The following is a 22,075-nucleotide window of genomic DNA, read 5'->3' as shown; positions in this document are numbered from 1 at the left end:
GGGGGGCAATGGGAGGGAGCAGAAGACAGAGATGGACAAAGGCATTGTAATGTAGTAGAAAGAGACCCACACTGAGGTCTGCATTCTACTTCTGTTTCTTTCACTGAGTTGCTGTGTGCCCTTAGACAAGTGTCCCTCATATCTAAAATGAAGTGGTTGGACTAGATGACCTATAAAGTCACCGAATCATAAACTGCCAGAGCTAAAGGGGACCTTGGAAGGCATCTAGTCCCCAACCTGGACATGAAAAAGAATTTCTTCTAGAATATTCCTGAAACGTGGTTATCCAGCTTGAAGATCTTAGTGGCTCCTCTCTGCCTCTTGTCCCACCCCAGCTCCCCAGCCCCACCACGAGCTTTATAGCTGAGGTTGGCATTGAGGCCCAGAGAGGTTAAATGACCTGCCCAGGGTCACACAGTCAAGTGTCTGAAACATATCTTCTCGATTACAGTGCCCTATGGACTATGTTGCTATTCAATCTTAAGGGCATCCTATCCCTTTGGGGCTAACCTACTGTGGTATTTTAGGCCACAGGATCCCAATTATCTTTTTTTCTGAACTCTTTTGAAATTGTTATTCCTGAAGTTGAGGGGGCATGTCAGCTTTCTTCTTATATATTAGACTCTAAGATTGATAGTCACTTCCTCTCAAGGCTCCCATCATTTCTACTTCAGCTACCAGTTAGATGGCAATGGATAGAGCACTGGGCCTAGAATCAGGAAGACTTGAGTTCAAATCCAGCCTTAGATACTTCCTAGCTGTATGATCCTGGGCAAATCATTTAACTTCTGCCTGCCTCAGTTCCTTCAGCAGTAAAATGGGGATAATAATAGCACCTACATCCCAGGAGTTGCTGTGAGGATCAAATGAGATATTTGTAAAGTGCTTGGCACAGTGCCTGGTATATAGTAGGCACTTAATAAATGCTCTTTCCTTCTCTTCCCTTGTGATAATAGGGGCCAGAATCACAGTTCCCCTCATTGGTTGCTCTGCTTTTTGAATCAGGTTACTTCCAGTTCTGAGATTTGGTGGTTCAGTGACTCGGGCCAGAATTTAGGGTCACAATACTATTCTGAGGTTCCTTTCAGTTCTGACATTCACTTTTCATTATGAAACATTGTGGAGGAGCTCACAGGCTAGTGGGGATTGGAAAGGCACGGTCAGAAAGACTGGTTATACAAAATTGAATGTGTGTAGTACACATGAGACAAAGTACAGTTCATTTTAAGGAACATTTTTTGAATGTCTACTATATCTACAATCCTGTCTTATTTGAGGTTGGAAGAGGAGAGATCCCTGTACACTGGTCAGAAAAGCTTCCTGGAAGGGGTGGGCCTGAGATGGGTTCTGGATGCTGGACAGGGTTTGGATGGCAGAGTGGAGGGGGAGGGTGTCCCAGGCAGGAAAGCCCTGTGTGTTTTGGGGTTTGGAGGCTAACAGGTTATACAGAGGGGAACTGTGGAGAAGAAGACCGGGCAAACAATCTGAGGCTGGGGCTGGAGGAGCCCTGAATGCCACCCTCCTCACCTGCAGTCATCATGTTCATTCTCCTTATATCCAGTTTGGTTGGCAAGCAAATGACAATGCACCAGAAGGCTGTGGAGGGAGCAAAAGGGAGAATGAGGCCCATCCCTGTCTTCTAGCTCAGGAGTAGTCTTGGGGGGTTGTTTTTACTATGTGGTACCCTACCCTCAAACCCCTCCGTTTTCTGCTTGTTGTGGGGACTGGGATTCTAACCACAATTATCCAAGCTGTGAGTTGGAAAGACGTTCTGCAGACAAGTATATTTTAGGATCATAGGATTTAGAACTGAGCGGGGAGGGGTGGGGCAAAGACTCTACAACAGGGGGTGCTATCAAGGGCAGAAAAAGGTGCTAACGGAGAATGCGAGGGATTCAGTAAAAGGGAAGTGAGGCAGGTGCAGAGGTGGGAGGGGCCACCCCAAACCAGCCCAGTGTCTTTCACAATTTTGTTGATAGTTGGTGCTACATTCAGAGATTATCAGCCTAAGATCTAGGTTATCTTCTAGCACATACCAAATGTACAGAAGAAGAGAATGGCCAGCTTCTCCACCACTTTATGAAGCAACTTCTTGCTGTAAAAAGAGAAAGAGCCATATGTCAAGCTCCTTTGTTCAGTCACGGGGTAATCTGAGAATTTTTAGGGAACTCAGGGGTCATCTTGTCCAATCCCCTGCTTGATCCTCAAATCCTCTATATAGCATCTCCCAGCAGAGGGCTTGCCCAGCTTTGGCTTGCCCATCTCCTGTGACATACGACCTCCCAAGACAGTCCCTCTCTTTGCTGGATAGCTTTAAGTTTCAGGAAGTTCTTCCCAAGACTGATCTGGAACCTGCATCCAATTCTGCCCTTTGGGGCCAAGCAGAATGAGTCCAAATATTTCTTCTACCTAACAACCCTTCAGATATTGAAAGAGAGCAATCATTGGCTCATAGGATTTAGAGCTGACGGGGACCACAGAGACCACCTACCCCAACATTTTCATTTTACAATTAGGCAGAATGAGGCCCAGAGAGGTTGAGAAGTTAGATGATGCAGTGGATACAGTGCTGGGCCTGGAGTCAGGAAGACATGAGTTCACATCCAGCCTCAAATACTTATTGGGCAAGTCACTTAACCTTGATCTGTCTCAGTTTCCTTAACTATAAAATGGGGATGACAGCACTTACCTCAAAGGGTTGTGACGATGATCAAATGAGATATTTGTAAAATGTTTATCACTGGACCTGGCACATTACAGGTGCTTAATAGATGCTTGCTTAAGTAATTTGGCCAAAGTCATATTGTTAGAAAGTGGTAGAGGCCTGATTTAACCCTTTGTCTTCTGGTTTGAAATAGTGCCTTTAAATTTTTTTTTTTTGCCAAGTTGATCTGCTTTCTTATGTTCAGTTTTGAAAGCAACAGGAAAGGATAGGTACCACTTTCTTATGCTATGGTTAGATTTGAACAAATATCACCTTTGATCTAGGCAGAAATGAAGTTTATTTGACCTCATAGCATTTTATCATCCTCCTTTTATGTGCTAAAGAGCATATTTATTCATCCATTTAACAATTTACTAAACACTAAATGTGAACACTGCTTTTTCCATTTGAATTTGTATTATGTTTATCTTTGTCCAAGTGGTATTAACGTCACTAGATTGCTAGCTCTCTGAGAGACAGAAGGGAGTAAACAAGCATTTAAGTGCTTACTGTGTGCCAGTATGGTGCTAAATGTTCTATAAATATCACCTCATTTGAGCCTCACAACAACCCTGGAAGGTGGGTGCTATTATTTTCCCCATTTTACAGATGAAAAAACTGAGGCAAATGGTGTTTAAGAGTTTTGTCCTGGGTCACACAGCTAAAAAGTATCTGAGGCCAGGTTTGAATTCAAGTCTTTCTCGTTCTAGACCCAGAGCTCTAGCTGTTATACCATCTAATTACCTCTAGAAGGGACATCATTCTTATAGCCCTAGCAGTGTTGAGTACAATGCATTTATTGTTCATAATAGGTACTAAAAATGTTCATGGAATGAAGAAATGAATGAATGAAATGAGTGGCAGGTTAACTTTATTTTAAGTTTTATTTGGTCACAATACAAAGCCACTCCCTTATGGTCAGAGCTATTTTTTTTTCTTTGTTGTTGTTACTAAGATAATGTGGTTGTCCATTCATGTCTTAGCATTCTCAGAAGAACCAATGTTATTGGTTCTAAGGGACATAATTTTTGAATTGTGTGTGTGTGGTGTGTGGAGAGGGGTAGAAATCTAAGTTTTTTTGTTTTTTGTTTTTTGCTTTTTTGGTGAAGCAATCAGGGTTAAGTGACTTGTCCAGGGTCACACAACTAGTAAGCGTCAAGTGTCTGAGGTTGGATTTGAACTCAGGTCCTCCTGACTCCAAGGCTGGAGCTCTATACACTGCACCACCTAGCTGCCCTGAGGGGTAGAATATATAATTAGAGCTGGGGCAAGGGAGAAGAATGGTGGAAGAGAAGATATATACTGAATATTCAAGTTGCTTCCTTCCAGTTTGGCTGGGGTGTGTCTCTTGACAACCCCCCACAGCCCAACCCCTAATCATTGCTGGACCCTGGTCTTATGGAGTAATTAGAATTCAAGTTTACTCCTTTGGCCTTAAGCCCATGCTGGCTCAAGTCAAGACCTAGCAGGGTCATATTCTTGCCTGGTTTGGATATTGCTGCAAGGCTGATTTTCCAAATAAGTGACATGACTACCCAGAGGATATGAGTTCAGGGGTTGTAGAAGGACCCCCTATCTCTAAGTCTTCCCTTTGGCCATGCTATTCATGCCTGACCATTAGAATGTATTGTTTTAAAACCATGGAAACCAAAGGGGCGCTCACTGATTGGGGAATAGTTGGACAAATTATGGTCTATGACTGTAATGAATATTATTGTGCCATAAGAAAAGAAGTGGAGAGTTTCAGAGGAAATTGATAAGACCTCTATGAACTAACACAGAGTAAAGCAAACAGAACCAGGAGAACAATTTAAACAATGACAACAACATTATAAAGAAAAAAATAACTTTGAAAAACTTTAGAGCTTTGATCAATGCAATGACAAGCCATAATTCCAACTGACTGAAGGTAAATCCTCCCAGAGACACAATGGACTTAAAATTCAGAATGAGAGGTACATTTTTGGATGTGGCCAATGAAGGACTTAGCTTTGTTGGTTTATGCATATTTATTATGAGGCTTTTCTTTTTCTTTTTTGTTGTGTTCAACGGAAGGAGGTTAGAATGGAAGGGAGACAAAATCAATGCATACTAGTCAGATTTGTAGAAAAAGTAATTAAATTAAGTAAAAAAAAAATAAGTCTATGCTTCATTCTCTTTCATCCATATGGTGTGAAGTCACTCTACTCTATTACAAAAAAAGTGCCTTTGGAAGGGGCCCATAGTCTAAGCTGTCACTAAGCACTGGCACCTCTCAGTGAAGAAACTGAGCAGTCCTTCCTTTGAGCAGACTTGGATATAAGGAGAAGGAGATAAGAGGAAGGAATCAAAACTTCAAGACAAGTATCCTGAAGTTATTGGGGAGATAGGGACCATCCCCCATGGGGGCACACTTTGCTGACTTCACCTTTCTGTGGACCACCAATAAATGGTAAGAGGTCTCCTCCTCCCTTCCTGGTTTATTAACCTCCATTCCTGTACTTGCAGGTACAATCATCCCACCCTGCTGTGTTCTGAGATGTTTTGGTCTGCCTCTGGGGCCATTTATTGGAGGATAAATATTCAGTGAAAGATTTATTTAAGCAAAGCACAGTTAGGAAGATAATTTTTTCTTTTTAAAACCTAAATATGAGTACACTTCAAAAATTAAACAGAATAATTTCTTGATTAACTATGCTTTTGGACGAACTGTGGTTTGGGCTGCTTCTTTCAGAGTACATAACTAGCAATCAATTCTTTTTAAAATTTTTTTGTTATTTATTTATTTATTTTAGGAATTAATTCTATACTAGATGCTGGCTAGTGTTGTTTAGAGAGTGTCTGGGGCTGTTCGAGTGTGTTAAGTCAACTGGTATTTATAGAATCTGCTTACTCTTAGGCCTTTGCTTAGTGCTAGAAGGGAGACAGAATTAGGCCACCTAATGTCTGACTGTGGGGAGGAGGAAACCTCCATGGGGAATGAAGACTAATACGTATACAAAAATTAGATAATACTATAGAAAAGTGTGTGTCCAAGGAACAAATGCTTATTACATGGTCTTGGAAGAGGGAGAGTTCCCTGTGGGCTGGAATGTTTTTGGAAGGCTTCACTAGGCCTTGAAGGAAAGGTAGGATTGGAGAAGAGAAGGAAGGACACTATTGGTAGGGAGGACAGTGAGAGTTATCTAGAAATGGTAATGTTTATGTATGCTTGGGGCCTATGAAGAGACTGGCTTAGCTGGATTTGAAGAATGGTGAGTGGGGCAACCAGATTTAGTAATGTCTTGGGAAAATTCATTTTAGAGAGAAGCAGCAGACAGATGAGCATGAAGACAGACCACGAGGGTGATGACTGGGGACCTGGAATGGTTCTGGTGCATCCCATTGCAGAAGGTAGAGTGAAGGCAAGTGGACTGAGCAGCTACCAGCAGGCACAGTGGCCTGGGACAAATGATCATTTGCCCCATGCCAGTTATGATTCCATAGAGAAGGGGGAGATAAAGTATGGGGAGATAGACAGATTATGGAGTACATTGAATGCCAAAATGAGAATCAAATTCAAATAGAAATGAATCCTGTAGGCCACATATTGACTTGGAAAACCATAAAACTAACATTATCTACATATTTTTTGTTAAACAATTCCCAAGTACATTTTAATCTTGTTCCCTAGGCACTGGAGAGTTTTGCGGGCCCCAGGCAGTCACAAGCCAGAGTTTTACACCTCGACTGTAGATGATGGGTAGTTGTCAAAAGTTACTGAGCAGAGGAGTGTAATAATTAGAATCACAGAATCTCAGATTTAGAAGGGACCTCAGATGCCTTCTAGGCCAACCCATACCCCAAGGAGAAGCCGCTCTGCAACACACCCAACAAATCTGTGCTTGCATATGCCCAGTAAGGGAAACCAACTATCTCCCCATTGGAGCCCATGACATTTTTGGGTGGCTGTAATTGTTTAGAAGCTTTCCTTCATGCCACCTTAATTTGCCTCTTTGTGTCTTCTACCTATTGATGCTAGCTCTAACTTGAAGACAGCTCTTACCTTTCCCTTAAGTCTTTTCTTTAGGCTAAATATTTCCAGTTCTTTTAGCTGATCCTTACAGGGCATGATCTCAAGACCCACCATCATCCTGGGATAGGTGGAGCAGGGAGTGAATAGAGTGCTGGGCCTGGAGTTGGGAAGACTCCTCTTCCTGAGTTCAAATCAGGCCTCAGACACTTACTAGCTGTGTGACCCTGGGCAAGTCACTTAACCCTGTTTGCCTCAGTTTCCTCATCCATAAAATGAGCCAGACAAGGAAATGGCAAACCACTCCAGTATCTCTGCCAAGAAAACCCCAAATGGGGTCATGAAAAGTCAGACACGACTGAAAAGTGACTGAACAACAACATGCTACTTCCCGTCAAGTTGGTCTGACCAGGGTAGAGCACAATTATCCCTTCTACATAATGATTTTTCCCATTGTGGTTTTGACATATCATGGGTTAGTTTAAGAAATTAAATGGGAATTTTTGGGAGTTTTGCAGAAGCTGCAGATGACACACAAAGGTCAAGAGACTACACAGAAAAAGTTTAGAAATGCAGAAATGTATAAAATATATGTTCAGTATTGTATAATATAGCCTATGACCAAATACTTAATCCAAATTTTACAATAAGGTACTATAAACAGCCCATAAAAGATTCAGATTTCTTCTCTAGTACAAAGGGAGGGCCAAAACATTTGATATGGATTTTTCAGATCATGGGAGCACCAAACCCCTGCAATGTGGAAGGAATAACCGTACAGTGGGACTGTCACCTCTGTAGCTCTGGATGCTATGCCTCTCTTTGAATGCAGAATAGTTTTTCCTGGCTGCCTTATCACTGAGTTTGAGGGAAAGGAATGTGACAGGCTCTATGTGGAGGACAGATTAGTGTGGAAGACTGGAGCTTGGTAATCTAGTTAGGAGACTGTTAGAATAGTCAGTGTAATGTAATGGAAAGAGAAATGGTTTTGGAGTCAGAAGACCTGGGTTTAAATCCTGTCTCTCCTGCTTATTTCACTGTGATTCTGGGCAAATCACTTAACCTCCTCCAGTCTCCTTCTCTGTAAAATGATTTCTTTTAGCTCTAAAACTATGATTCTAAAACCCAGTTCAGGTGAGAGGTGCTTAGGTCTGTTGGGTGATTTTGGAGATCGACACAAGAGACATTTTGAAGGAAGAATTGAGAAAGCTAAAATTCTGATTTGATATGGACAACCTGTATTCCTCTGCCCTTGTCCTAATTTGGCTCAACTGATTTCCCTTGTTTACAATTCTCTCCCCACCTTCCCCCTAACATCCCTCCTTCTTCTTAATCCTTCCTTGCCTCTTTCTCCCCCAAACTTGACCTTCAGGACTCAGCTCAAAGCTTGCCTCTCCTAAGAAGTTAAGAAGTTTTTCTTCACTACTCCCGGGCACCCTGAATTCAGTCTCTCTCCTCTGCTCTCCTCTCTCCTCTCGTCTTCCTCTTCCTCTTCCTCCCTCCCCCCTCCCTGCCTCTCTCTCTGTCTCTCTGTCTCTATCTCTGTCTCTCTCTTTCTCTCCCCCACCTCCTATATGGAGCCCAACCTTGTGCCTGAGAGATCCCGACTTTGACCACATCTCCACTTTCTGTGCCCTCATTATTTAGGGGTCATTATTTAGCCTATCCAGCTGAGTGTATCAGCTTTTCCAGGGGCCCTGGATTGGCCTTGGGTTGTCAGTGGCCTAGTTTCCACTCTGGTCTATTGCTTCTCTCTTTCTTGCTCCCCTGGGACTGGGTTTTGTACTCTCAGTGTTGCTGCCCCTGTCTGGGTCCACCCAATGTACTGGGGGCAGAGCTGAGCTTTATAGATAGTGTTTCTCAGGGTGGTGATAAGGCAGATGATCTGAACTGTGGAGACAAGAGGGTTGTGAGCTACACCACCCTATAGGTGGTAGGTAACAGAGGCTTTTTGGGGAAGAAAAGACCCCTGGGAAGACTGGAGGGAGAGAAAGGGGAAATGGCATCCCTGGTTTGAAAGAAATTTCTAGGGTCAAGAAAAAAGGGGGGACATATTCTGGACATTAAGCAAATGCTAGTCAATGGATTTAGAATTAAATTATAGAGGACAGAATAACAAGGTTAGATGGACTTTTAGGACATGAAAACATAGAATGTCAGAGCTCAGAGGGCCTTAAAACATGAAATGAGAGAACTGAGAGGGATATTAAAATATAGAAAATAGAGTATTAGAATGGGAAGGGACTACAATCACCATCTTGTCCAACCCCATAATTTTACAGCAAGGGAAACTTAAGGCTCAAGAGAAATGACTTGCCTGTTTGTATGGTTTCTCAGTGATGGAGATAGAATAGAACGGACTTGAATAAGAGTCTTCTGATTTCAAACCTTGGGTTTTTCTCTACTGTATCAATCATTTATTGGAAAGTGTAATTTTTATGGAGTTAGAAGATTAGGGTTGAAATTATGGCTCTGCCACTTCCTAGCCTATTCAACCCCGGGGAAGTTAATTTCTCTTTCTTCATCTGTAAAGGGGGTTAATACTCATTGCCATTCTTTCTTCATTGAAGTGTTGTGAGGATAAAAGGAGATGCTACATTTGAAAACTTTTTGGGACAAGAAAGTACTATAGAAATAATAGCAGGGGCAGCTAGGTGGCGCAGTGGATAGAGCACTGGCCCTGGATTCAGGAGGACCTGAGTTCAAATCTGGCCTCAGACACATAACACTTACTAGCTGTGTGACCTTAGGCAAGTCACTTAACCCCATTGTCTAGCCAAAAAAAAAGAAAAGAAATAATACCAATAGCTTACATTTGTGAAATATTTCAATACCTACAAAAGGCTTTCCTAACAAGAAACTTGTGAGACAGATAATGCAAATATGTTTATCCCCACTTCAAAGATGAGGAAACTGAGGAGCAGTTATTAATAGGTATTATTGGGGCAGCTAGGTGGCATAGAGCACCAGCCCTGGAGTCAGGAGGACCTGAGTTCAAATCCAGCCTCAGACCAAACACTTGACACTTAACTAGCTGTGTGACCCTGGGCAAGTCACTTAACCCTAATTGCTAAAAAAAAAAAAAAAAGGTATATGTACCTACTATGTACCAGGAACTGTGCTAAGCATTGATGATATAAAAAGAAACAAAAGACGGACCCTTCTCTGAAGGAGCTCACAATGAAATGGGGGAGAAAGCACACAAAGCATGTACAAATAAACTACATACAGGACAAATAGGAATAATAAACAGAGAGAAGGCACCAAAATTAAGAAGGACTGGGAAAGGATTCTTGCAGAAGGTGGGATTTTAGCTGGAACTCGAAGAAAGCCAGGGAAGCCAGGAGGTAGAGATGAGGAGAGAGAGCATTCCATGCATGGGGGACAGTCAGAGAAAATACCCAGAGCTGAGATATTGGAGGGTCTTGTTTGAGGAACAGCAAGGAGGCCAGTAGATAGAAGAGTATGTCGAGGGGTGTAAGATATAAGAAGATAAGAAAGGGGGGATGGGGGCTAGGTAATGGGAAGCCAAGTTGAGGATTTTTTATGTTTGATACTAGAGGTGATAGGGAGCCATTAGAGTTTATTAAGTATAGGGGTGACATGGTCAGACCTGAAATTTAGGAAAATCACTTTGGTGGCTTAGTGAAGGATAGAATCGAGTAGGGAGAGACTTGTGGCAGATAGATTAACCAGTAGGCTATGGAAATATTCCATATGTGAAGAGATAATGACATACACTAGGGTTGAGGCAGAAAAGGAGAGTTGTATTTGAGGGAATTTTGCAAAGGTGAAATCATGAGGACTTGGCAACAGATTGTTAATGGGAGGATGAGAGATAGTGAGCTACCAAGGATGATGCTTAGGTTTTGAGCCTAGGGGACCGAGACAATTGTGGTACTGCCAACAGTAAAAGGGAAATTTGGAAGGGGAGAGGATTTGGGGGAAAGATAATGAATTCAGTTTTGGACCTATTGAGTTAAGATGTCTACTGGACATCTAGATATAGATGTCTGGGAGGTAGCTAGAGATGAGAGTCTGGAGGTCAGCCAAGAAGTTAGGGCTAGATAAATAGATTTGGGAAGCATCATCATAGCTGGGAAAACTGTAAAGCAGTATGGCAGAAACTAGGTATAGACCAACATCTTACACTGTATACCAAGATAAGGTCAAAATGGGTACCTGATTTACACACAAAGTGTGATTCCATAAGCAAATTAGGAGAGCATGGGATAGTCCATTTTTCAGATCTATAGATAAGGGAAGAATTTAGGACCAAAGAAAATACAGAGAGTTTTACAAGATGTAAAATAGATAATTTTGATTATATAAAATTAAAAAGTTTTTCACAAGCAAAACCAAAGCAACCAAGATTAAAAGGAAAGCAGAAAATTGGGAAATTTTTTTGCAACATGTATCTCTGATAAAGGCCTCATTTCTCAAATATATAGAGAATCAAGTAAAATTTATAAAAGTACAAGTCATTCCGCAATTGATAAATGGTCAAAGGATATGAAGAGACAGTTTTCAGACAAAGAAATTAAAACTATCTATAATCAAATGGAAAAAATACTCTAAATCACTATTGATTAGAAAAATACATATCAAAACAACTTTGAGGTACCACCTTACATCTATCAGGTTGACTAGTATGAAAAAAAAAGAAAATGATAAATATTGGAGGGGATATGTGAAAACTGGGATAGTAATGCACTGTTGGTGGAGTTGTGAACTGATCCAATCATTCTGGAGAGTAATTTGGAACTATGTTCAAAGGGCTATAAAACTGTGCATACCCTTTGATCCAGCAATACTACTGCTAGGTCTATATCCCAAAGTCGTCCCAAAAAAGGGAAAAGGATCTATTTGTACAAAAATATTTATAGAAGCTCTTTTTGTGGTGGCTAAGAATTAGAAATCGAGAAGATGCACATCAATTGGGAAATAAGCTCTAGTATATGATTGTGATGGAATATGATTGTCCTATAAGAAATGACAAGCAGGATGATTTCAGAAAATCTGGAAGGACTTACATGAACTGATGCTAAGTGAAGTGAGCAGAACCAGGAGAACATTGTACACAGTAACAACAATATTGTACAATGAACTATGAATGACTTAGTTATTCTTAGCAATACAATTATTCAAGACAATCCCAAAGGATTAATGGTGAAGCATGCTATCTGCCTCCTGAGAAAGAACTGATACTCTCATAACACAGACTGAAGCATGCTATTTTTCATTTTCTTTCTTTCATTCAAATCTTCTTGTATAAAATGACTAAAATGGAAATATTTTACATGATTACACATGTATAAACTATGTCAGATTGCTTACCATCTCAGGAAGGGGGTAGGGGAGGGAAGGATAGAATTTGGAACTCAAAACTATAAAAAAGTTTAAAAATTGTTTTAATATATAATTGGGGAAAAATAAAATATTATATAATAAAAAAAGAGAATCATCATCATAGAGATGATAATTGATCTATGGGAGCTGATGAGATCGCAAGTGAAGCAGTATGGAGGGAAAAAGGAAGAGGGTCCAGGCCAGAGCCCTGTGGGACAAGTCTACAAGTATGACCTCAATGAAGATCCAACCAAGGTCACTGAGAAAGAGCAGTCAAATAGGAGGAAAATCAGAAGAGATTAATGTCCTGAAATCCTAGAGAGAAGAGAATATCAAGGAAAAGAGGATGATCAACACTGTCAAAGGCTGCAGAGAGATCAAGAAGGACAAGGATTGAGAAAAGGCCATTGGATTTGTCAATTAAGAAATCATCGGTAATGGTAGAGAGGACAGTTTCAATCAAATGATGAGGTCAGAAGACAGGTTATAGAGTTAAGAACAGATAAGAAGGGATGAAGTGGAGGTACCTACTGTAAGAAGCTTTTTCAAGGAGTTTAGCCACAAGAGGCAGAATTGATATAAGACTTGCCTAGGGTCACATAGCCCAAAAAATCAGAAGCAGAATTCAAATTCAAATCTCTCCTGACTCCATGTCCAGTGGTCTTTCTACAGCATCATCTTGTTTCTTTTCATAATTTTCCATCCATTTGTCAGAAAGAGTGCTAGACTTGGAGTCCAGTTATGAGCATTTGTTATTGTTAAGAATTACTAGTTAATAATATTATGTAATGGTTACTGGATGATTATTTGTCATTAATCATAAACAGTGACTAGTAATGGATCACCATTAGTAATAACTTCTATTAATGACTATGATAGAGTGCCACGCTATATATGGAGATGATATTCAAGCCCACTCAAATCAGATGCTTTGAGGTGTGTTTTTAGTGGGAGGTGGGGACTGGGGTACATTGTGTGTTACCTTTTTTGGGGAAGAAAATTGGCCAAGGACAGGGTAGAGTTATGGGCACTCTTAGAGCAGAGATACCCTTCACTAGTATCCTGGAGTTCCCTGGTGGGGATGACAAGAGCACTAACAAAGTCCTTCCAAGGGGCCTTGCCACTGGGACAAGCTACTAGTGGGTACAAGTCAAATTCCCATGATGCTTTGGGCCCTTAGCATCAGGCCATGCCAAGCAGATGGCAAAGATTTCATCTTTCCTATATACGTACGTACTCAGCCAGCTTGGCAAACTTCTGCAAAAGGAAGAGATGACTGTTCGGGTTGTATTTTCTTCACCTGTTTGAAGACACAAACAATGACCTTAATTAAGTCAGAGAAATACCCAAAGGAGTCTTATCCCAGTTCTATGACTCAACTCACAGACTTTGAGAATTGTGAGATTCTTTAGAGATCATTCATCTAGTATATCCTTCCTCTCTTTTTTAATAAAGGAAGAAACTCAGGGACAGAGAGATAACAGAATTTGGAGCTGGAAGGACACTCAGAAATCATCTAATTTAACTATCTTATTTTACAGAGGAAAAAACTGAAGTCTAGCCAGAAAAAGTGACTTGTCCAAAGTCATGCAGGTTATAAGTAGAAGACCTAGGTTTTGAACTCAGGTCTTCTGACTTCAAATCCATTATTAATCATTATAGAGAAGCCTTCCACTATCCCTAAGGAGAACCTCTGGGAATCCAGAGGAGAAGATGGAGCTAACCAGTCTTGCCCTAGGGAGGACCCAACTCCCTCATCAATGAAAGTGGGAGTTGAGAAGACCCCCAGAGCTACATCATTATTCACCAAGTTGGAACCACTGCTGCCATCACTCTTACCTCTTTCCCACTGGAACCTTGGACTCTACTCCTGGAAACATCTGGGTTCCAGGAGCTAGCTGAGTCTTTGCCTGATCTTATCCAGAGCCAGGCCTCTACCTCACTTCCTGGCTAACCATGCTGCTGTGTAATTCTCTCCAACTTCCAGTTCCTCTTTGTGTGTGATATGAAAGTCAATCAACAATCACCAAACATTTATTGCTTACTATGGCACTATAGAAAGGCTTCAGGAAAGATGTGAGCTCCCTGAGGACAGAGATTGTCTTGCTTGCTTCAATTTGCCTCTTCAAGGCTTAGCACAGTCACTGGCACAAATAAATTTTTTAAAAATTTATTTTTATTTATTTATTTTTGGGATGAAGCAATTGGGGTTAAGTGACTTGCTCAGTCACATAGCTAGTGCCTGTTATGTGTCTGAGGCTGGATTTGAACTCAGGTCCTCCTAGTGCCAGGGATGGTGCTCTATCCACTGTGCCACCTAGCTGTGCTACAAATACATTTTTATCTACATCTGTCTATCTATCTATCTATCTATCTATCTATCTATCTATCTATCTATCTATCTATCTATCTATCTGTCTCTATCTGCGTCTCTCTGTCTGTCTCTATCTGCGTCTCTCTGTCTGTCTCTATCTGTGTCTCTCTGTCTGTCTATCTATCTATCCATTTCTCTATCGAACCAAAACACACAAACCCCAACCCCACCAAATCCATTGTTTTATTGTAACACCCATTTGGCCAAATACCCTTATCTTTCGTCTTTGAGGGACCTGTAACTTATTACCTAAAGTTTTGTCTATCTTATCTCAGGGAGGGGACTGAGAAGAGAGTCATGGGAGTTAGATGTGTGTATGCAAGTTTCAATGTGGTCAACTCTGGCAGCAAAGGTTGAATGATTTGAAGATAGCTAAGGAAGATCTGCCTTCCCTGGAGTCACAAAGATAAGCTGCCACCATCCTCATGATTCCTTGAACAGGCAGAGGACTGGATGGTTCTGGAAGATAGAGCCCTTAAGAGGCTACTAGATTCTAACTTTTTGTGCCGGGGCATATGGTTTTCCACAAACTCCAAATGTTCCAAGGTAGTTCCAGGCTGTCCTGGCTGAGTTTGTCCAATAGGGAGGTTAAGATAGATAGTGCAGATACACAGATACACAAACCCACACACAGACGCACCCAACCACAGATTTCAAAAGAGATACATAGGTACAGACACATAAATGTCCACATATATTCACATACATGCATGCCCATAGATTCACGGTTCAACATAGATAGAAACACACATGCATTTTCCAAATATAGATAATAATAATAGCTGACATTTACATAGCATTTTGAGATTTGAAAAGCACTTTGCATGTTATCTCATTTCCAAAATGAGATAACATGAAATAGGTACTATTATCAAACCTATTTTATAGATGAGAAAACTGAGGCTGAGAGAGGCTAAATGAGTTTCCCAGAGTAACACAGCTATAAAGCATCTGAGGTAGTCTTGGAACTGAGATCTTCCTGATCCCAAGTCCAGCATTCCATCCACGATGGCACTCAGCTGCCTCAAAAGGACAGAGAATGGGGGCTATGCAGAGGTAGAGGCGGTAGCTGTCTATTGATTCAGTTTCCCAGGTGACAAGAAAGTCCTTTGTCGAAAAAACTCACCTCCTGTTCACTGATGCACACCTGAAATCCCACCATTGGATCGCTTTCATTCCTTTACTTTGAGATTTTACTACTGCTTAAAATGCAAACATGCTTCTCTGCCCCTCCCCCCTTCAGATCTGGGGTAAAGAGTTTTTGAGGCACAGTCATAAGACCTGGATTTTAATCCTGCCTCTACCACTTACTAGCCTGTTACCCCAGCAACTCATCTTCCTTGAGCCTCAGTTTCCTCTTCTATAAATGAGGGAAATAATACTTGCCCTGCCTCCACTGTAGGGTTTTTCTGAGGTTTAAAGTAAAAGGCTCCTGGTAATTACAAAACTTATGTAAATGTGATTTTGTTATCAGTTAGGGAGTTTCTCAGTACCTTGCTTGGGAGGGAGAGGAAGAGATAGTATGGTAACAGAGTGCTTTGGTGGGTTTATCAGAATATTGGGAGGAAGGAAAAGGTCACAGAAAGGGAGGCTGAAAAAGTGCACCAAAGACAACCTGAGCTAGTGGTCCTCTTTGAGAACAAAGAACCACCACTACCATCACTACCACCACCACCACCACCACCACCAAACAACAGCAACAGTTTTACAACACAGTCCTATAGAATCCAATTCTTTCCTCCTCCTTCCCCCCCCCCAAGTCCAGCTCCTCCAACCCCCTACTTACTGGTGCTCCCCTCAAGGGTCCGGGTGACCAAACACAAATTTTCAGGATTCTCATTTACGCTTCCTTCATCAGATACCGTGAGAGTTCCCTGTCGAGATGGCCTAGGGAGGGAGATTCACATAGTCAGGCAGTCAATAAGCATTTACTAAGTGCCTACCATATGTCAGGCACTGTGCTAAGTTCTGAGGCTATAAAAAGAAGCAAAAGACAGTCCCTGCCCTCAAGAAGCTTACAATCTAATGGGGGGGAGAGAGACAACAGGAAAACAAATATGGACAAACAAGCTATAAATACAGGATAAATAGGAATAGTTAAGAGAGAGAAGTTACTAGAATTAAGAATTGAGAAAGGCTTCCTGTAGATAGTGAGATTTTTGCTGAGGCTTGAAGCAAGCCAGAGAAGCCAGGTGGAGATGAGGAAGAACATTCCAGGTAGGCAGGACAGCCAGGGAAATTGCCCGAGGTAGGAGATAGTGTCTTATTTGTGGAACAGCAAAGAGGACAGTTTTCACTGCCTGGGAGAGTAGCTGGGGAGAGCAGTAGAGTATAGGAAGACTGCAAAAGAAGGAGAGGGGCTAGGTTATGAAAGCCTTTGAACACCAAACAGAGGATTTTGTATTTGATCTTAGAGGTGATAGGGAGTCACTGGAATTTACTGAGTAATGGAGTGACCTGATTGGACCTGTGGTTTAGGAAAATCACTCTCCCTCAAATACCCTGATGATGCGGTTAACTCAACCTACTCACTTTTCATGAGATACTCCTCCATCCCATCCCAGTCTTTGCACAGACTGTCCCTCACACAATCATAATTCAATAAACATTTATTAAGCACCTACTATGTACCAGGCACTGTGCTAAGCACTGGGGATGCAAAAAGGCAAAAGACATTTCCTACCCACAAAGAGCTTATAATCTAATGGGAGAGACAACCTGCAAACAAATATATACAAAGTAAGCTATCTACAGGATAAATAGGAAATAATTAAAAGAGGGAAAGCACTGGAATTAAGAAGGATTAGGGAAGACTTCCTGTAGGAAATGGGCTTTTAGGTGGGACTTAAAGGGAGCCAGGGAGGTCAGTACTCAGCACAGAGGAGGGAGAGTCAGAGAGAATGCCCAGAGCTGAGAAATGGAGTGTTTTGTTTAACACTGGAGGCTGGTGTCTCTGGATTAAAAAGTACTTGTCAGGGAATAACGTTTAAGAAGCCTGGAAAGGTAGCAGGGAGCTAGGTTATGAAGGGCTTTGAATGTCAAACAAAGCATTTTGTATTTACTCCTGGAGGCAATAGGGAGCCACAGGGGTTTACTGAGTGTGTGTGTGTGTGTGTGTGTGTGTGTGTGTGTGTGTGTGTGACATGATCACACTTGCATTTAAGGGAAAGCATTTTAGTGGCTGAATGGAGGATGGATTGGAGTGGGGAGAGACTTGAGGCAGGCAGACCCACCAGCAGCTATTGCAGTAATCCAGGCATGAGGTGATGGAGGCCTGCTAGAGTGGTGGCAGTGTCAGAGAGAAGAGGGCTTACTCAAGAGATGTCGCAGAGGTGAATTGGACAGACATTGGCAACAGCTTGGATCTGGATTCTGCCTTTGAGCTTGCTGTCACCCACAAATGTACCACCACTATGTTTGAGAATTTTGGTAGAGGTGAAATTTGAATTCCAGCTTTCTGATTCCTCTCTGCATGTTCCTGCCCTCCAAATTAGCTGTGCTACTGGCATTGGTGACTAGAAATAGTCATGGCCAGTCAGTGGCAACCCTGGGTAGGGTACACTTGACATGCCAGACACACAAGAAATGACACATGTATGAGTATGTTTGTGTGCTTGTGTGTCTGTGTATGCATACATGCATGATTTCCTAGGTGGTTGCTATATGTCCCTAGCTTGTAACTATTGGAGAGAATGTACATATGTTTTCTTTTTTTAAATTAAATTACATTTCTTTATAATAATAATATATTATCTACAATGTATAATAATATATTATCTACAACATATAACAATATATTATCTATAATATATAACAATATATTATCTATAATATATAATAATGTATTATCTATAATATATAATAAATAAATTTAATTTCTTTTTAAATTAAAAAATTAATAGTATTTTATTTTTTCCAATTACATATAAAGACAATTTTTAACATTCACTTAAAAATTTTTTTGAGTTCCAAATTTTCTTCCTTCCTCCCTCATTTCCCCCTCCCAAAAACAGTAAACAATTTGATAAAGGTTATGTATGTGTAATCATGTTCATATATTTTCATTGTAACATTTCTTGCTTTGATTCATTCAATGACTCTTTGCTGAAATGTTGAATTTAAGGGGACAGATTTTTTTTTGTTTTTGTTTTTGTTTTTTCAGTTAGGCAATTGGGGTTAAGTGACTTGCCCAAGGTCACACAGCTAGTACGTGTCAAGTGTTTGGTCTGAGGCCAGATTTGAACTCAGGTCCTCCTGACTTCAGGGCCAGTGCTGCTCTATCCACTGCGCCACCTAACTGCCCCGGGACAGATTATTTGAAATTGGTACTGTCAAAATTTTGAGACATACAATTACTAAAACCTTAGGTAACCTTTATATTTTTTCTCCTAAACCTAACCTCTTCCCCCTTCCTAGTTCCCCTATTTCTTTTGAAGGTACCACTATCCTTCCACTCACCCATGTTTAAGCCTCAGAATCCTTCTTGATTCTTTACTTTCCATCCCTCTACACCTCACCCTTGGCCATTCAAGGCCTGTCAATTATACCTCCACAACATCTCTCCCTACCTTCCTTCAAGGTTTAGCTCAAATGCCACCTCCTTCTCAAGGCTTATCCTGATGTCCTTAGCTGCTGCCAGCTTCCCCGATCTCATGAAATTACTTTCAATGTATTTTCTTTTTAAAATTTTTTTATTCATTTTGAACTTCAATACAAAAAGACAAAAAAAGAACATGTCCATGTACACAGCACAACATAAAAAGAAGATTCAGCATAAAACCATGAATTTCCATTTCATATCGTTTACTTTTTTTGAAAAACTATGTAATAAATATTACACATTGTTTTCAAAAGTACCCTGCTATTACTATTTTTGCCTTTTTTGTTTTTTCTTTCTCATGCTTTTCCCCCTTTTGTTCTGATTCTTCTTTCACAACATGATCAATGTGAAAATACGTTTAACATGATTGTACATGTATAACCTATATCAGATTGCTTGCTGTCTTGGGGAGGAGGAATGGGAGAGAGGGAACTCAAAATCTTACAAAAATGAATGTTGAAAACTATCTTTACATGTGATTTGAAAAAAAAAATTGTTAAGTGGAAAAAAAACTACCCTGTTTTTCTGTGCTTCCTTCTAAGTCTTCTTTTGTTTTCTGCTGTGTACTTAAATTTTTTTTCTCTCTCCCTCCCTACCCTGCACTAGAGAAGGATGCCTTTAGACACAAATATGCATATATATGTATACACACATATGTATACATGTAAAACCATACTATACATGCATCTATTTAGCAGTTCTTTCTCTGGATGTGGATAGCATCTGTATGTATTTTCTATACTTGTCTATGCTCATATTATTTGTCCCCACTAGAATATAACTCCTTCAAGGCCATATTTTGTCTTTGGCCTTGTATCTCCTACACCTTCCATGATTCCTGGAACTTCATAAATAGCTGTTGTATTCATGCATGTGTGCATGAATGAATGAATAAATGAATGTAGGTTGCTACAAAACTTTGAAAGGGCCTTCTAAAAGTAGAGCCTGGGCAGGGGACCTTCCTTTGAGCTGACAAGCCCCTCCACAGGAGGTCATACTAGAGACCTTTGAGGATCTGATCTTAGTGGTCTGCCTTCCCAGGGGTCTGGGCCAGAGAGTTTGAGGCACATAGACCTTTACTTCTTCCTGCTCAAAAAGGGCACATGGGATTGGGTCTCTCCCAACCAGGCCCAGAACCGGGCCCCAATCTTCCTTGGGAGTCTCCTTGCTCTACTCCAGGTACCTTGCTATAACTCCAAGATTGTCTCTACCTGCTGGATCTGGTCAATGAAGTTGGGGTGGGCTCTCCGTCACTCTCATTCTCTGGATTGTTGGAACAGTTGATTGAACGTCCCCTTTGATTCCGAGGCATGTTTGCCCCCTCAGATTCCACGGGAGGGATTGTTCAGGGAATGGGCTATTACTACACTAGATTGGGAAGAAATGAACTCGATATGGAGCAAACTCCTGCTTTGCGACACCATAGAGATGTCCTATCAAGGGTAGGGAGGGAGGTTCACAGAAGCTACCTTCACTTGGTGTGACCTCACAGATGGGTGAGTGACTTCACAGACAGAGGCAGGCTCAGAATACAGCACAGACACGTTGCAACCCCATTCACAGCATCAGAACCCTAGACCTGACATCCAATTCGTTTTCCTCTGCTGGAGTGTATAGTGTAACCACTCAATATAGAATTATAGAATGTCAGATGGTGACTTTAAATGCCATCTGGTCCACCTTCCTCTGTTTTTATAGTGGGAAACAATGAAGCCCAGAGAGAATTGATTTGCCCAATAACACACATTGTGTTAAAAAGAGAGAGAACAGAACAAGAGTCTAGGGCATTTCTGTGCATAAAACTCAATGATTGGCACAGATTGGCAGGACAATTCAGTGGGAAAAGTGGATGACCTGAGTGCAAGTCCTCAATATCCCACTTAATAGCTTTGTGACCTTGGAGGAGTCACTTTCCTCTCTGGGCCTCATTTTCCCTCTGTAAAACTGAATCTTCAGGCAACAGCTGGGGTCACGGGCCACTGGAATGACAAGGCTTACAAAACTTTTTGACTTCGATATTTCTTGTAGGGTCTCCAATTACTTCATCTGTTCTGGATTCCTGGTGACCCTGACTGACTTAGACCACCCGACCTCCAGATTTCCTTGGCTCAATATCAGCAACCTTGACTCTGATCAATGGGGCTGAATTTTTGGGGGCATTTGATTTTAGGAAGGACATTTGGGAGACATCCAAAGGAAGACTACCAGGATGATTACGTGCATTGAGGTCATGTCATGTGGGGACTGGTTAAAGGAACTGGTGGTATTTAGCTTGGAAAAGAGAAGACTTGGGGGGAGAACATGGCAGCTGTCGTCAAGTATTTAGAAGGCTATTGTGTGAGATTAGACTGGTTCTTCTCGGCTCCAGAGAGAACCAAGAGAAGTGGGTAGAAGTGGAAGAGAGGCAGATTTTGACTTTGTGTATGGAAAAAAATCCTAAGTGTTGGTGTTGTTCAAATTTGGAATGGGCTGCCTTAGCAGAGTCCTCTTCAGGAGAGCTCTTCAGTCAAAGGTTGGATGGCATTTAGAGGTGGTTTTAGAGGGAATTCTTACGTACTAATCGGCCTTAGGTTCTTTCTGACTGAGATGAATTCATTCCCTGAGATCTGTTGACCCTGAAGCAGATCGAGCCCAAACCAATTTTAACAACTCCACACTATCATTTTTGTTTCTGTTCTGACCCTGGACCATTGGGTTATCTCACTGAGGTTTTGGTTTCCTGTTCATCCTTTGGTGGTCCCATAGGATCCAGACTGCTTCTTGGACAATTTATCTTGATGGTGACCGGGATGATAATAACATGCAGTGAGGGTTAAAAAAATCAGACCTGTGATTTCCTTGCTGCAGAGAACTCCCCGTGAAGAAAATGCCCTCTAGCAATGTAGGTCTATAAATGCCATTCAACTTACAGCCTTAGAAAGTTGCTTAGGGCCGCTGTGTGGTTAAACAACTTGCCTAGGGTCACACAGCTGGTATGATTTCATATAGAGGCAGGATTTCAGTGGATGTCCTCTTGACTCAGGAGCTTTCTATGCACTATACCACCCTACCTCTTGC

General features: G+C 41.3%; 1 protein-coding gene across 1 annotated transcript in view; it reads right to left on the bottom strand.

Annotated features, from left to right (window-relative positions):
* Positions 1-20,330, bottom strand: part of SUN5 (Sad1 and UNC84 domain containing 5) — a 34,899-nt gene extending 14,569 nt beyond the window's left edge. Inside the window, exons 1-6 of the mRNA XM_027868018.1 lie at positions 20,230-20,330; positions 16,205-16,305; positions 13,282-13,344; positions 8,482-8,585; positions 2,037-2,091; positions 1,528-1,596 (exon numbers count right to left, since the gene is read on the bottom strand). Of these exons, the coding sequence (XP_027723819.1) occupies positions 1,528-1,596; positions 2,037-2,091; positions 8,482-8,585; positions 13,282-13,344; positions 16,205-16,305; positions 20,230-20,330 (493 nt within the window). The remainder of the gene's footprint in view (positions 1-1,527; positions 1,597-2,036; positions 2,092-8,481; positions 8,586-13,281; positions 13,345-16,204; positions 16,306-20,229) is intronic.
* Positions 20,331-22,075: the final 1,745 nt, after the last annotated feature.

Source organism: Vombatus ursinus, unplaced genomic scaffold (assembly GCF_900497805.2).
Source record: "Vombatus ursinus unplaced genomic scaffold, bare-nosed wombat genome assembly UNPS02014786.1, whole genome shotgun sequence".
Taxonomy (NCBI): Eukaryota; Metazoa; Chordata; class Mammalia; order Diprotodontia; family Vombatidae; genus Vombatus; species Vombatus ursinus.
This window is presented reverse-complemented; position numbering and strand designations above follow the sequence as displayed.